The sequence below is a fragment of the Lepidochelys olivacea genome, assembly GCF_965140295.1.
Source record: "Lepidochelys olivacea isolate rLepOli2 genome assembly, chromosome: 7".
In the NCBI taxonomy this organism is placed as follows: Eukaryota; Metazoa; Chordata; order Testudines; family Cheloniidae; genus Lepidochelys; species Lepidochelys olivacea.
In genome coordinates, this window is record NC_140417.1 from 38,255,281 (window position 1) to 38,271,636 (window position 16,356).

General features: G+C 42.3%; 2 protein-coding genes across 2 annotated transcripts in view; one reads left to right on the forward strand and one right to left on the reverse strand.

Annotated features, from left to right (window-relative positions):
* Positions 1 to 16,356, reverse strand: part of SYN2 (synapsin II) — a 424,652-nt gene that overhangs the window by 131,359 nt on the left and 276,937 nt on the right. The window lies entirely within an intron of this gene.
* Positions 1 to 16,356, forward strand: part of TIMP4 (TIMP metallopeptidase inhibitor 4) — a 51,215-nt gene that overhangs the window by 34,158 nt on the left and 701 nt on the right. Inside the window, exons 3-4 of the mRNA XM_084633726.1 lie at positions 15,082 to 15,196; positions 16,045 to 16,169. Of these exons, the coding sequence (XP_084489852.1) occupies positions 15,082 to 15,196; positions 16,045 to 16,169 (240 nt within the window). The remainder of the gene's footprint in view (positions 1 to 15,081; positions 15,197 to 16,044; positions 16,170 to 16,356) is intronic.

Genomic DNA, 16,356 nt, shown 5'->3' on the forward strand with positions numbered 1-16,356 from the left:
GGACGTTGGAAGACAATGTTTTAGCAACTAGATGATACTCGACCCCTATCTTCAGCAGAAGTAGGCCAGTGCTATTCATCTTGCCAACCCCATGTTTACCAAATATGCCATGCCATGTAGAAATCATCACAGCCAACACAAGTGCTCAAGTCACCTGAAATAATCAACTAGTCTCTACAGGGAGTCAATAGAATCAGGTCTTTTAGTTCAGAGTAAAATTGCTCTTTATCCTCATGAGAGTTAGTCATCATCAGTGAGTAAGCACAGATCAATGAAGCGTAACATCCACCTTTCAAGGGCAGTTGGGGCATCATCAGTCTGTCATTTATACCAATGGGTAGGCTCTCCAAACAAGAGACAATATTCTGATTGCAAAGATGATTCCTGCTTGTTTTGTGGGCGTCCCTTCCAGAAGAAACTGTTCTCAGCACTCTGCTCAATCAGTTGTCTCTCTTCAGCAAGTTGAATCTTGTTCAATGCCTCAATGTTGATACAGTATCTTTCAAGCTCTCAAACAACCAGAGCAGCTCACATGACAGGAGAATCAGTTTGGTTTGAATGATCAATAATGTATGAACATTCCACATTGCAACAGTAACACAAAAGGAAACTTTTCAAGGTTTGTTTGAATTTTGACTGCATGATGGGACACCCTCCAGCCAGGGTAAGCTGGTGAGGGCTGTTCGGGATGAGCAATTTTGGGGGAATCTTTTCTAGCCTCTTCCTCAGATTGAGGTCAGCTGTGCTGTCCCTGAATAGAGCAGTCATGTCGATCAAGATGCTGCTACACTATGGTGTCACCCCAGGTCAATGCAGAGTGACCAAATTCTTGACCAGCCCACATGCAGATTTCAAGACTATGACTCCCAGCAACGTTCATCAACTGTCAATTTTGCCATTCCCCATCGCTGCAGGATTTGTTGGATTGTTGAAGGCTGTGCGAGAATTTGTTTAAAGTGAACAAGCAGTTGCACACCAACTCGCACACACTCTCAGCCAACAAGACTCTTGCCAGTGGCTAGGTGTGACAGGGTACTATTAGTAACACTCCGGTCACTGAGTTTGCTGCAGCACTGGGAAGAGGGCAGGCCTAATTGAAGCCAATTATACATGTTCAGTTGAGGGATTATGAGCACCTGGGTGCTAATCACTGGGTTAATGATGTAATTGGGAGAACATGAACGGAAGGAACAGGAAGCAAGGGGGAACTCAGGGGGCCTCAGAAGGAAAGCTCAGAGGATGAGCCTGGGCTGAGCAGTGAAGGCTGGGAGGGGCATCCCTTTGCTGTAAGCCTGCAGTACAGTTATTATGTAAGCAAAGAATAAATACACACCTTGGTGAAAGATAATCTGGTGTGTGTTTGTGATCGTAAGACCATCCAAACTGGCCAGGCAGTGAAGTACACTGGGTAGCAGCAGAGGTGCCCAGTGACACAAGGTAAACCAAGACAACGGAAAGACTTACTGGCTGCAAGTTTATTTTTGGAATGTCCTTCTCTTAGACCAGTTGCCCAATTGCCCAGGCTAGTGATCCTGGTCCACCTAACCAGAATCCCGTTAGCCAGGGCATTTCAGAGTAAATCCTTTAGGCCTTCATGTCTACTGTAGTGGCCTGGAGAGCAGCGCTGACTACCATAAATCACCCTGTAAGGCAATCCCCTATTTATCCTGTTTCCACAGTCCCAGTACATGGTGGAGGGGTTGGACGTAGAGAAGGCCACCTTATTGATCATCACATAATAGTCCTACAGTATCATTTATTTTTAAATTCCCATTTTTCAGCTTTAAAGACACTACAATGGATAAGTGCTACTTGAAAATGAGATTTAATGGATGTATTTCTCTTTCACATAGTCCTATGTATTGTCACATTTATTTGGCATTGTGTTCAAGTTACAGAATGGAGCGTTAAAACATTTCTGCCCCCATGTATTGTACCATACCTCTCTCAATACTAAGACTGATTAAAACCTTTCCATAAATTTCCCTTTTAGAACTGATTTTTATGTTGAAAGTGAAATGGATCTGTTCCATAACATTTTGCCTTTAAAGGAAAACTTTGTACTATTTGTGCTTACTTCACAAACAATCTACAAATGTAAAAGATTAGAAGTATTATCATCATTGCTGCATGAATACTGCAAAAAATTATTAATGAACATTCATCTAGCTTTGTGAACAAATTTACGTCTACTGCATTTGCACTTTTTTATTCACACCTATGAATTTTCTAATGTAAGGGTCTCAAACTTTTGTATACATCCTGACACAAAGACTGTCTCATGGACACTTAATTGGTGATCAAATGACATCCCAGTGGCAATTGCCTCAAGGAAAAGCAGCACTATGAAAGTGTTTTAAGCTTCTTTTAATGCAATTTACAGCTGGAAATAAATCTGGTTGGAAATATTCCACTGGAATAATTTTCTGACAGTTTCTGATAGTTTCCAGAAAACTTAAATTTTCCATAGGAAAATTTTAATTTAAAAAAGTATTGATTTAAAATCAAAATGAAATATTGCAATTTGGATCTTTTCGACCTGAATTGGAATATTTTGTTTTTTGAACTGACCTAACATATATTGCTTTGAATCAGTTCAACAAAACATTAAACTGCATTTTCCTACGAGGGATTCAAGGTGTGTGAGGTAATATCTTTTATTGCATCAACTTCTGTTGGTGAGAGACACAAGCTTTTGAGCTTACATAGAGCTCTTCTTCAAATCTGGGAAACATATTCAGAGAGTATGTCTACACAGGAATGAAAAACTCACAGCTGGCCCAGGTCAATTGATTCAAGCTCACAGGACCTGGGCTCTGGGGCTGAAAAATTGCTGTGCAGATGTTCTGGGACCCTGCAAGTGGAGGAAGGTCCTGTTGCTCAGGCTTCAGATCCAGCCTGAAAGTGTACACAGCAATTTTTAGCCCCGGAGCCTGAGCCCAACAAGACTGAGTTAGCTAACCCGAGCCAGCTGTGGCCATGCCTCAGGGTTTTAGACTTGTGTAGCTGTATCCACAGTGTCACAGCTAAATACAAGGTGGAACAGATTGTTTAGCATAAGTAGTAAACACATTTCAAGGCCCAGCTCAACGTGAAGTAGCCTGGTAACAACCCTCCAGTCATAGGCGGGAAAGGAAGGGATGGAGGGGAAAAAAGAAGAAAGGGGGGATTTGTTAATGGGTTATAGATTGTTGTAATAAACCATAAATCCAGTGTGTCTGTTCAGTCTATGATTTTTAGTGTCTAGCAAAATTTTGAATTTAAGCTTCCAGGCTCATCTTAGCCAGCAGAAGTTGGTCCTATAAAAGATATTACCTTACCCACCCTGTCTCTCTAATATCCTGGGACCAACACAGCTACAACAATACTGCACACATTTTCCTATGGCACATTGCCTTATAGGCAGAACCGGCTCTAGGCACTAGCAAACCAAGCACGTGCTTGGGGCGGCACATGTCCAGGGCATTCTGGTCATCGTCTTTTTTTTTTTTTTCTTTTTTCCCCTCTGGTGGCATTCCGGCTCTCAGAACTTGGGGTGGCAAAAAACCTAGAGCCAGCCCTGCTTATAGGACTTGTAGTTCCAACCCCCATTCTTTCCTAGGGATCAGGTTCCCCTGGAGAACATCATCTCCCCTAACGCAATATTGTGATTTCTTCTGATTGAGCTGGATGGTGCAGACTCTGCATGCATTATGGGAGATATAGACTGGCACACAGGAGAATATAGGGGCTGGAACTACAGCTCCCATAAGGCAATGCACCATAGGGACATTCAGTTTTACATTGAAATGATTCAGAATGAAGCATTTCAACAAACTGAAAAGAAATATTTCAATATCAGGAATGCTGAAATGCTTTATTTTTATAAAAATATTAAAACAAAATGTTTCACATCTATGAACTGATTTTTGAGGGTGGGGGGGAATTTCCATTCTGTGAAAAATTTTGAAGTTTCAACTTTTTGTCCCTTTTCAGGATAAAAACAAATGTTGAAATGTCAGAATTTCCTGTGCAATGGAAATTCTAACCTCTGCTCAGCATTAGCTGTAAACAAGGAGGAGAAGCTAAAACAATGGAACCACACAATTCTCTGTGTCCCACTAGTAACTGCTCTATTGACCACAACTGCAAACCACTGTGCTTACAAACAAATTTGCTAGCAGAACTGTTCAAAACTGAATGCAAATTATGTATTCATGTTTACGAGTATTTGCAGCAGAAACTTGATTCTAAATTACTCACCTCCATTAAGAAAACAGAAATGTGATCTACAGTATGTGTTTAATAAACATAGCTCCAATTTCAAATTATTAATATGAAATACCCTTAGTGGACTGTTTGTGAACTGACATATGTTTGCAAGAAATATCTTTTAAATAATTTGAGGTCAATCAAATTATTCACTAGCAGAAAGGGCTAGATAAGATAAATAAATTGCTCACTACCTATGGTTCATCCAGCTCTAGTCATTATGAATAAAGAGTGACATGTATTTTTGAAAAAAGTTCTTAATTATTTTAGAATTTATGACTGAAGTGCCAAAGTGATGTAATTTATGACACAGTCAAAATATGTTTTTCTCTATATTTCTGGGTTCATTTAAGAAGTTCCAGGTTTTGAGTACAAGCATCTATGGTAGACAAGTGTATCTCAAAATCCTCAGAGAAGAAACTGTGGCTACTTAAGAAATCTTCTTGTTAAGACTTTATATAGTAGCTTGTGTATTGATTTTTAAGGTCAAATTCTCTCTTTAAAACAACCACCATCACCACCATGCTTGCCATCTTCTCAAAAGAATATTAGCTGATTTTTAAATATTTCTTTATTCACATACGTACGTAAGAGATTCCTATTACATCTAGAAGGACTTTGATTTTACAAAGCACATTCCCCTGCAAACACTTAAGCAATTGATAGTCATACACACACACAAGTAACCTCTTTGGCTTGGGCCCAATTCTATTTTATACCTTTTGTCATTATTTCTCAATCTACAATCCAGTTCTTCTTTGGTGGCACTCTGAAATTTCAAACTGTTGGGCCCTTTTCTAATTTCCCAAACATTTTTAATAATTAGAGGACTCAATCAAAAGCACTGAAGTCAAAAAAAGTTTTTCATTTAACTTCAGTGGATTCTGAACTAGGCTCTGAGTGGGGAAACAGTCAGTTAGGAATAAACACACTACTGCTGTTTATTTTTTAATAAAATGTTTTAATGGTGCTACAAGCTGATGCAGCAGGGAAAGAGTTCACAATTTCTAACTTCTGGCTAGACTTGAACTAAGATCTGAGTCTCAGGCTTCCACCCTGGAACATCTGTTGTTCAGCTGGGTTAGAGCCAAGCCATTTATTACAATATTTATAAGCAAGGGTGAGTAGAGTTTTTGTTTGAAGTGATGTAGTCCTATACTCCCAAGTGTAATAGCCAATATGAGATTTAGCAGAACTGCACTTTTTATGGAACAGCTATTAAATTCAATATGCTATTTTTTAACAAACAGTTATAAAACCATCTTTGCACTTGTCTCATAAGAAGTTACCTAATTTATTGTGTTCAAAGTATTAGAGTGACAAGGTGGGTGAGGTAGTATCTTTTATTGGACCAGCTTCTGATGGTGAGAGAAACAAGCTTTTGAGTTTACACAGAGCCGTTCTTCAGGTCTGGGAAATGTACCCAGTGTCACAGCTAAATACAAGATGGAATAGATTGTTTAACATAAATAGTTAACAGATATTTCAAGGGACCATTCAAGGTGAAGTGGCCCATTAACGCCACTCCAGTCATAGGGTGGAAAGAAAAGAAAAGGGGGGGAGGGGAAAAAAGGGCAGCTGGGGGTGCAGGGAATTCTGGGTTATAGATTGTTGTTATAAGTTATTACAATGCAGGGGGGCAGATTCTGCCACCTTTACTCACGAGAAAATCAACAGGACTAGTTGTGGATTAATGTAGTACTTCATTTGCGTAACCGTCTAGTAAAGGTAAGACTCGGGTCCGGTACTGGCTACATCAATAAGCACTACTTAACTGAACCGTAATTAGTCAGTCAGATCTATTTAAACTGTAATTCATGTGGAACAGTGGCTTTGGTTGTAAATCTCAGTCCCTTAAATAACTGAGACCTAATTAGAAGAACCTGGTTGTCAAAGCAGTAGTTTTCGATGACCGCACTTCCTGTCTTTTCCCAACATATGGCATGTTTAAAGTGTTCAAATAAGTTACGTCAAAAAATGAAAATATTCACATTTTTCCTAAAATTCACCTTCTTCTTCCACACTGACAATGTATCTCTCTGGGATCTCCTATATATTTGATGACTGGCAGCTACACTGCCTTGCACTATGATCTCATCAGTTTTCACCATCTTTGGAAACTCAGAACTGGTTACTATTTGGATGGAAGATGCTACAGAGGAAGTAAGGTTATTGATTCAGTATGTGGCACTCTTTCCACCACTTTTGTAGTGTATTGATGCCACAGCACATCATTAGAAGACACTATGCTGTAGGAAGTACCATATTTTAAGATCTTGGCCACTCAGGTAATTAACGATCTCGTGACTATTTTGGACAGAGTTTTCCATAGTCGTTAGAACATCTCACGTAATTAAAGTTCAACATGTGCGTAAGTGTTTGAAGGATCAAGGCCTAATAGACCAGACTTCATTTTACAATACCAAACCTACGTTACACAGGAGGTCAGACTAGATGATTTAATGGTCCCTTTCTTGTCTTAAAACCTATAAATCTATGAAATACTCCTTAACCACAATCTTTAAATTTTCTGCTGAACATTTTTGTGCATTTAGGCCAGGATACATCCCTTTGGACATTCCCAAACAATCTCTCCCACCTTCGGGATATACCTACACTGCATTTTGGAGAGTGCAGATGCAAGCTCTCTAAAATTGCTGTAAACACAGCTCTTTGAAGTTGAAGCTAAGGCTGGGGTTCTGAAGCCTAGAGAGGTGGGGGTGAACTTCAGAGCCCAAGCTCCAGTCTGAGCCACAATTTCAAAGCACTATCTATACAGCTATTATTAGAGTGCTATCAAGCTAAACTTATTCCATTCTTTTAATTGTTCCTCAGTTGCTTTAACAAGCTATGAAGTCACACAGTCTATTATGGGAAAGCTAGTAAAGCTGAACTTATAGCATCAGTTTCACTGAAGTCCATTCAAGCCCTTTAATTTAGCCATGGGATGCAAGACTTATCACTCTCATAGATCCCATTAGTGATTCAATTTTACATATGACTGCAACTGTACAAACTAAGCAAAATGCTCCTCTTCTTCTTCCGCCTACTTTTATGTTACCTAGGGGGCCTATTTAGTACTTTTCATATAGGAGAGACTTCTTTAAGCTATTCCTCTCAAAAATATTATTCCTTCTTCGAGTGATTGCTCATATTGATTCCAATTAGGTGTTTGCGCACTGCGTGCACAGTCGTCAGAAAGTTTTCCCTTAGAAGTTCCCATTGGGTCAGCTGTGGAGCCCCCTGGAGTGGCACCTTCATGGCGCTGAATATCTGACCCTGACGACCCGGCCCCTCCTCAGTTCCTTCTTACCGCCAGTGATGGTCATTGGAACTGTGATCGCTTGCCTTCGTTGGGCTCTAAGCAGGCCTTTTGAAGGGACATCTGAGGGCGGCACACCCACCATGACACTGGATCCTTACCCTTCTTTTTATGAATCGTCTATCCCACTTCTGCCGCGCTTGGTCCCTGATAACATCGGACCGCTGGGTTCTTCGCATGGTAGAAGTGGGATATTCTTCCCAATTCAGCTCCTCCCTTCCCTCACACTGCCCTTCCCCGTCCCCCTTCAGGGACCCTTCTCACGAGCAACTCCTTATCCAGGAGGTGCGGGCACTCCTCGCCATAGGAGCGGTGGAGAAGGTTCCTCAGGAACTAAGGGGCAAGGGTTTCTACACCCGTTATTTCTTAATTTCCAAGACAAAGGGAGGGTCTCAGACCTATTTTAGACCTGCGAGGACTCAACAAATTCATGGTGAAGTTAAAGTTCCGCATGGTCTTTCTGAGCACAATTATCCCTTCCCTGGATCCAGGAGACTGGTACACCCCCCTCGACATGAAAGGCGCGTACTTTCACATAGCCATTCAGCCAGCTCACAGACGATTCTTACGGGTTGTGGTCGACCACAAAAATTATCCACGGTCCTCCCACTCGGTCTATCAACAGCTCCCCATGTGTTCACGAAATGCATGTCAGTTGTAGCAGCCTTCCTCTGAAGGAGACAGGTGCAGGTATACCCATACCTAGATGACTGGCTGCTCAGGGGGCGCACCAGGGAGCAGGTGGAATCTCAGGTCCACTTTCGAAAGATTGGGCCTCAACATGAACAAGTCAATCTTATCACTGACCCAAAGAATAGAGTTCATCGGAGTGGTGCTGGACTTGGTATAGGCAAGGGAGTTTTTACCGGAAACCCATTTCCAGGTCATGTCAAATATTATTCAAGGTCTCAGGAGGTACCTGACCACTACTGCAAGGGGATGGCTGAGTCTCCTTGGCCAGATGGCAGCCTGCACTTATGTGGTCCGGCATGCCAGACTGAGACTCAGACCCCTGCAAGTGTGGCTTGCATCTGCCTACTGCCCGGGGCCCAACAGCCTAAACTCAGTGGTGAAGGTCCCAGAACACATTCTTGAGTCCCTCCAATGGTGGCTTGACCCTCAGATGGTGTGCAAAGGAATCACCTTCAACAGCCCCCAGTCCTCCTTTTCCTTAGTAACGGATGCGTCAGCTCTGGGTTGGGTGTGCATTTGGGAGATCTCCAAACACAGGACCTATGGTCACAGGACGAGCTCCCCCTTCATATCAATATCAAGGAGCTGAGAGCGGTGCATCTAGAATGCCAGGCTTTTCAGGCCCTGGTGCAAGGACTGTGCATGGCAGTGATGACGGACATCATCACTGCCATGTTTTACATCAACAAGCAGGGTGAAAGCCCATTCCTCCCCCCTATGTTGAGAAGCCCTGTGGCTATGGGAATTCTCCATAGCCCACTCCATTCACCTGGAGACATTCTAACTCCCAGGAGTTCAGAACGAACTAGCAGACCGCCTCAGCAGCTCGTTCCACAACCACGAGTGGTCCATCCATCGGGATGTCATACACTCCATCTTCCAAAGGTGGGGGTTTCCCCAGGTCGATCTGTTTGCCACTCGGAGCAACAGAAAGTGGTACTTCTCAAGATCTTCATGGACAGAGAAGAGGTAATTCTGGTGGCGCCAGCAACACTGGTACACCACACTCCTGGAGTGCATGCCCTGATTGCGCTACCACTCCACCCCGACCTGATCACTCAGGATCACGGTCACCTTCATCACCTGGACCTCAAGTCCCTCCACCTCACAACCTGGAAGCTTCATGGATAAACCCCACGGAACTTCTGTTACCAGTTCTGAGCACAGAGGTCCTACTGGGCAGCAGGAAACCATCCACCAAGGCCACTTCTCTAGCAAAGTGCAAAAGTTTCACTTGCTGGTGTGCCCAGTGACATACACCTCCACTCCAGGTGCCTATACCACTCATTCTAGAGTACCTTCTGCACCTGAAACAACAAGGTGTGGCAGCATCATCCATCAAGGTACATCTTGCTGCTATCTCGGCCTTCCTCCCGGGAGTATCCGGACGCTCCATATTCGCCACCCCCATGGTAAGACGTTTCCTCAAGGGGCTGGAATGGCTACACCCCAAGATTAGACAGCCTGTTCCTGCGTGGAACCTTAACCTGGTCCTCTCCAGGCTAATGGGGCCCCCATTTGAATGGCTGGCAACTTCTCCCTCCTCTACCTGTCATGAAAGGTAGCCTTCCTGGTCACCATTACATCAGCAAGGAGGGTTTCTGATTTAAAGGTCCTCACCTCTGACTCACCTTAAATGGTTTTCCACAAGGATAAGGTGCAATTTAGGCCTCACCCAGCATTTCTTCTGAAGGTGGTGTCATCTTTCCATACCAGCCAAGACATATTCCTTCTGTTTTTTATCCTAAGCCTCATGCCAGTAGCTGCGAGCAGAGGATGCACTATCTGGATGTTAGTCAGGCACTGGCCTTCCACACAGAGCACACTAAGCCGTTCAGAAAGTCAAACCAGTTGTTTGTAGCAGTAGGAGATCAGATGAAAGGACTCCTGGTCTCATCTCAAAGAATTTCTTCCTGGATCACATCCTGCATCCAAACGTGCTACAAGCTGGCCAAGATATCAGCCCCAGCACTTATGGCACACTCCACAAGGGAACAGGCCTCATCAGCGGCATTCCTGGCCCAGATCCTGATCCAAGAAGTCTGCAGGGCAGCAACTTGATCCTTGGTACATACCTTCACCTCTCATTACACCATCATCCAGCATGCCAGAGATGATGCAGCTTTTGGCAGAGCGGTGATTCCATAACTCTGACCCCACCTCCTAGGTAAGGCTTGGGGGTCACCTAATTGGAATGGATATGAGCAAGCACTCGAAAAAGAAGAAATAGTTACTCACCAACTTGTAACTTGTTCTTCGAGATGTGCTGCTCCTATCCATTCCAATACCCATCCTTCTACCCCTCTGTCAGAGTAGCTGGCAAGAAGGAACCGAGAAGGGGCTGGGTTGGCAGGGGCATATATTGAGCGCCATTATGGCGCCACTCCAGGGGGCTCCACAGCTGACCCGACGGGAGCTGCTAAGGGAAAACTTTCTGACAACTGTGCATGCGGTGCTCACACACTTAATTGGAATGAATATGAGCAACACATCTCAAAGAACAGTTACGAGAAGGTGAGTAACCGTTTTTAGTTGTGTTAATTTTTGTGTTGAAAGCATTGCTCCCTCCCATTGCAGAGAAGACTAAGTCTAGAAGATTTAAAGAAATAGTGTCAAAATGTTCACAATTTAGGGCATTAACTATTAGCACAATTAAAAATGTTTTGTAACTAACAGCAACACAGTTTTACTACTAGTCTCACAAGCAGTGTACATTACACAGTACAAAGAAGTACTGATGCTTTGTACTCTTATTTTATATTTACTGGTAGGTGTTTAAATTTAGGTAAGATAGTAATTTTTCCAGTTGCTATTCTTTTCTTGAACTAGAAAAATATTTAGAGCATTGCACTAACACTAAAGGGTAGAAAGTGATGTATTAGTAGATAATATTTGCTTTCATAATATAAATAATAATAAGTCTTGATTTTGCCACCCACTCTTGCATAGCAAGGTACATAATGTAAGTAGTTCTACTACCTTTAAAGGGCCTGCTTGTGTATCTGGACACTGATAAGTATAAGAGTGGTACAATGAGGCCCATATAAACAATACCATCCCACAAGAAACCACAACACTTTACAAACCTAAACTGATATACAGAGAAAATTAATTTTTAGTACACATGAATGCAGTTCTATTCCAGGGCTGAATTTAGGGCACAAGTGAAAAACTGGTAGATATACTGGTAGAGAAATGCAGCCACATTTAGTGAAAAATACAGCAAATGTTTAAACAAAGAACAGCAACCCTGCATAACAGCTCAGGAAAGGAAGAACAAAGCCTCATACAACAGAAAATGCCTGGAGAATATAGCAGACAGAATGTAATTACAGCAACGGAATGTAATCAGGACATGGAGGTTAGCACTCATACTCTTAAGAAAAGTACCATGAGATCTTTAAATGACTACAAATGGCCATGGCCTCAGTTATATATCTCAGCGAGACAACATCTGCCTGAAGACAGTGTTCTCTAATATCAGGTTGGTCCGTGCCTACAGAGAGAAGACTTCCACCTGTTGAATCACCAGTACCACTGTCTGTAGTCCTTAGGACTTCCTTGGATGTCTCCTATCTAGAAGTGATCCAACTGAAACCAGAGATCTAACTGGTCCACAGCATAGTGTGGCATGGCACATTTTCTTATGTTTTAAAAATCCCCAGTGCACCACTTATAGTGGAAGTTATTTACTGGGATAGATCTGAACCACTTCTTTAACATAATCCAAATCATTTTGAAAAAATCATTGGCTAGACCTCCAGATAAGTCCCTGTGGCAATGTCTTCACTGCCGAGTTAAGTTGAATTATCTGTGTTTGAGTTAGCTTAACTCAAATGAAAGCTGCCACACGATGAAATAACGCTGGAGTTGCAAAAATTATTGGATTAGCAGCATAGTTTGATTATGTTAGTATCTGACGAGTTGTGCTAACTCAGGCTGTAGGCCAGGGGTGGACAAACTTTTTGGCCAGAGGGCTACATCGGGGTTATGAAATGGTGTGGAGGGCAGGGTAGGGAAGGCTGTGCCTCCACAAACAGCCTGCCCCTGCCCACTATCTGCCCCCTCCCCCTGACTGCCCCCCCTCAGAACCCCCGACCCATCCAACCCCCCCCGCTCCTTGTCCCGACTGCCCCCTCCCGGGACTCCCCACCCCTAACCGCCCCACTGGGACCCCACCCCCTATCCACACCCCCGCCCCCTGACAGGTCCCCCGACCCATCCAACCCCCCCCCACTCCTTGTTCCCTGACTGCCCCCTCCCAGGACCCCCATCCCTAACTGCCCCCCCGTATCCCCCCACTCCCTGCTCCCCCCTCCTGGGACTCCCCCCCCCATCTCCTGACTGCCCTTCCCCGAATCTCCACCCTATCCAACCACCCCTGCCCCTCTCGGGACCTCCCGCCCCTTATCCAACCTCCCCTCCCACTGCCCCCTTACCATGCCGCTCAGAGCGGCAGGACAAGCTTATTGGAAAGCCCAGGAGGTGTGGGGGGTGCAAGCAAAAAAGTGAAACGGCAGGGGAGGGGCCGGGGGCTAGCCTCCCCGGCCAGGAGCTCAGGGGCCGGGGAGGACAGTCCTGCGGGCCATAGTTTGCCCACCTCTGCTGTAGGCTATACCCCATAATGGACCAGCCATCTTGAATTAAAAGCACCACCACACTAGAGTTAGGTTTTTTTTTTGCATGGACAGGACTCAAGCTAGCTCAGCACTGAAAGGAAGCACCTCATGTCATAAGGGTATGTCAACACAGCAAATAAAAAAAATCCTATGGCAATGAGTCTCAGAGCCTAGGTCAACTGACTCAGGCTCACGCTGCGGAGACAAAAGTTCAACCTTGGACTGTAGCCATGCCTCTGAAACTTGGCAAGGGGGGAGGGTCTTGGAGCCCAGGCTCAACCAGAGCCCAAACGTCTACAGTGATATTTTTAGCCCTTCAGCTCGAGCCCAAGTCAGGTGACCTGGGCTCTCAGACTTTATTGCCTCAGGGATCTTTTTGTTTTTGCTGTGTAGACATACAGAGAATACACTCCAATCAATGCAATGGTTGTATTACTTTTAGAATCAGTGGCCTAATTTTCAGAGGTGCTGAGCCCTTACAGCTTCCACTGACTTCAACATGAGCTGTAAGGACTAAACATTCTGAATTTCAGGCTCAGTGTCATCATTAGAAGCAGTGTCTTTGCAACATGCACATGGTTCTGCTCCTTCCTATGGCCACCTTGCAGAGAGGATCGTGTATATCAGAACAAGATTTGCAGGCTTAACTAATTTGACTTAATTTTGTTTAACATAAATATAAATGAATGACACCCAAGTTGTGATTTAATAATTTTGTTCTTATTTTGTTTGCACTGGTGGCTCTTTGCATTGATAGAACACTTTTTTATCCTGGGTGTTTATTTCTTGTACAAAGTATTTCAGATTGGCATCTGATGTTTTACATCAGAGATCCAATGGCAACAGTCAATTCTTGGCTTTTTTCTCATTCTTTAATCAAGAGGCTTTAGAAAACCAACACATTTACAATATATTTGCAAGTCCCATACAGTATTTAAATCCCTTGAGAAGAATTTGAGTATGACAGTTTTTTTTCCCAGTAATGCCAACTATACTTGGAAGCTGTGAACCTGTCAACACACAGCATGATGTAAACAAAAGGGGCCTCCTCTCTGATGGAGTTTCAGTTATATCATATTGTAGGTGATAACAGGCATTCTGAAATTGATTAGCACCTCTCATGCTTGGGTATAATTAGACTTGTTTTGCAAACGTTATGTTAAAAATGTATTTCAGAACTGAGTATGGAAGTACTATTTGGACAGCATGCTGCATATCTAGTATTGCCTGGGCTTTGTTACTAAAACTTCCCATTTCAGTTGAGTGCTGCAGGCTGTAAACTCTAAGGACCTGTTCCCATACTCCTTATGAAGGCAAAACTCCAATTATTCTTAGACCAAAATCACAGCAGCCCAAGTTCTGGCCCTGAATATGTCCAAGCAGCATCCACTGAAGATAAGGGAGTTGTGTGCAAAAGTATACTTTATTCCGCACAGGTTCTTTCACTGCACCACCAGTGGATCTATCTTGTGTGAAGACATACATAGAGAAGCATGTTCACTAACATTTTACTAGAAGAGTATCAACAGTCTCCTTTGCAGTTTTTAACAGCTTTTACTAAGGACAGAAATTAGAATCTGGGATTCTCAAGCTAACTGCACGATGTTCCTTACAGGACACCCCATTATTGTAACAAAGACAACATTTGTCCAAATGAATACAATTAGATCAACTTGCGTCTCTGGAGAGTCAACACTGTAATGTGCTTTTTAAAATGGCTTGGTATCTGCAGTGTGGCTGAATTCTTCCATTGCTCCTTAAATGTAAGATGCCAGTAAAGAGTCTTTTACATTTTAAAAATCTGAATGGTCTATGAAAACCCTCCTGAAGAGTGGACCTTTTAAAATCTGTAATTATATAAAATGCAGACAAAATTCCCTTGCCTTTTATCTCAGAACAATGGAGTACATTTCATTTTAAATTATAGATTGTGCCAAACCTCAGATTTGAACACCCTTAATGGTAGGTAAGGTTTTGAAGTTCTGATATAGCTTCAGACTTCACAGCTTGAGCTCATCCCTATTTCAAAGAGAGACATCAAGCCATTGTTTCAGTCACTGCCTATGGGAGCTGCTGAGGTTCAAATATCGTTCATCTACTCTAAAGTTTTGGCTTATTCAAGTCATATTTTTGTTTCCAAATAAAATTCTTGGTGCAATAACACATTCTTTTTATTTTTTTTTGGAAAAATTTCAGATGTTTAAGGGGTTTGAAAAAGTGAAAGATGTTCAGTATGTCTATACTCCTTTTGATTCATCTCTCTGTGGAGTGAAACTAGAAGCTAACAACAAGAAGCAATATCTCCTCACAGGTAAAATACAAACAAATCTTAACATATAAAATCCTTATAACAAAAAGAATGTTTAATTATTTATCTAGTTGATTTTGTACCAAATATAGAATTAATGCTGTAATTAGTAATTTATGGACATAGTGATACTAACATGAAAATCTACAGAGTAACATACTGATAATATCACCTTGGTTTTATATATCTAGAGCCCTGCAAATCTGATATCCACTTTATATTCGCAGATGTAGACACCCATGGACCATTTTTGCAGATTGTGGATCGGATGGGGATACAAGTTTTGTATCCGTGCAAGGCTCTATATATAGTACCTTTCATCTTTCAGCAGTAGATCTCACAGTGCTTTAACAAAGGAGGTCAATATCATTATGTAAATAGCAATTTCTGTTACAAAGGCTGGCCTTTCTCTAGCAGGTCTCAGCCCATTATTTTGTCCTATTACTAAATTAAACCCTAATCCTGTAAACAATTCCACACGTGAGTGGTCCCACTGAGTTCAATTGGATTACTCACATGCCAAATGTGTTTGCAGGATAGGGTCCTTAATTACTGCCAGATGTTTGTAAAATAATTTTGAATTCTAGTCTCACATAGTACTGTTTTCATATCCCTTGTTGGCAGACCATCAGCATCTTTTAAGAAATATTAACATTTTTCAATCTGCATGTAACAGCACAATAGTTAAGCTGAGCTGTTGTACTTGCAATTTAAACAACAGTTACTGAAAACACGTGAAATCTGACTTATTTGGAGCTATTAGCTTCAAACTTTAGAGTTTAGAATGTAGACTAGGGTTTACAGTACACTCTGGTTCACACACCTTATTTTTGTTATTTCCCCCCATATAGGCCAAATATTAAATGATGGTAAAGTTCTCATCCATTTATGCAATTACATTGAACCATGGGATGATCTATCCTTGTCTCAAAAGAAGAGTCTTAACCAGAGGTACCAAATGGGCTGTGGCTGCAAAGTAAGTATAGAAATCGGCAGTAACAGTGACTGTCAAATATGTTCAAGGCTCAATCCTTAGAGGAAACAGAAATTTTTTTCTTGGTGGGAACTGCAAAAATACTGTCTTATGCAGAATACATTTTATAAATTATTTGATTTCCACATAATTACTTATTTCAAAATCAGTACAGACATTGTGAGTAAAC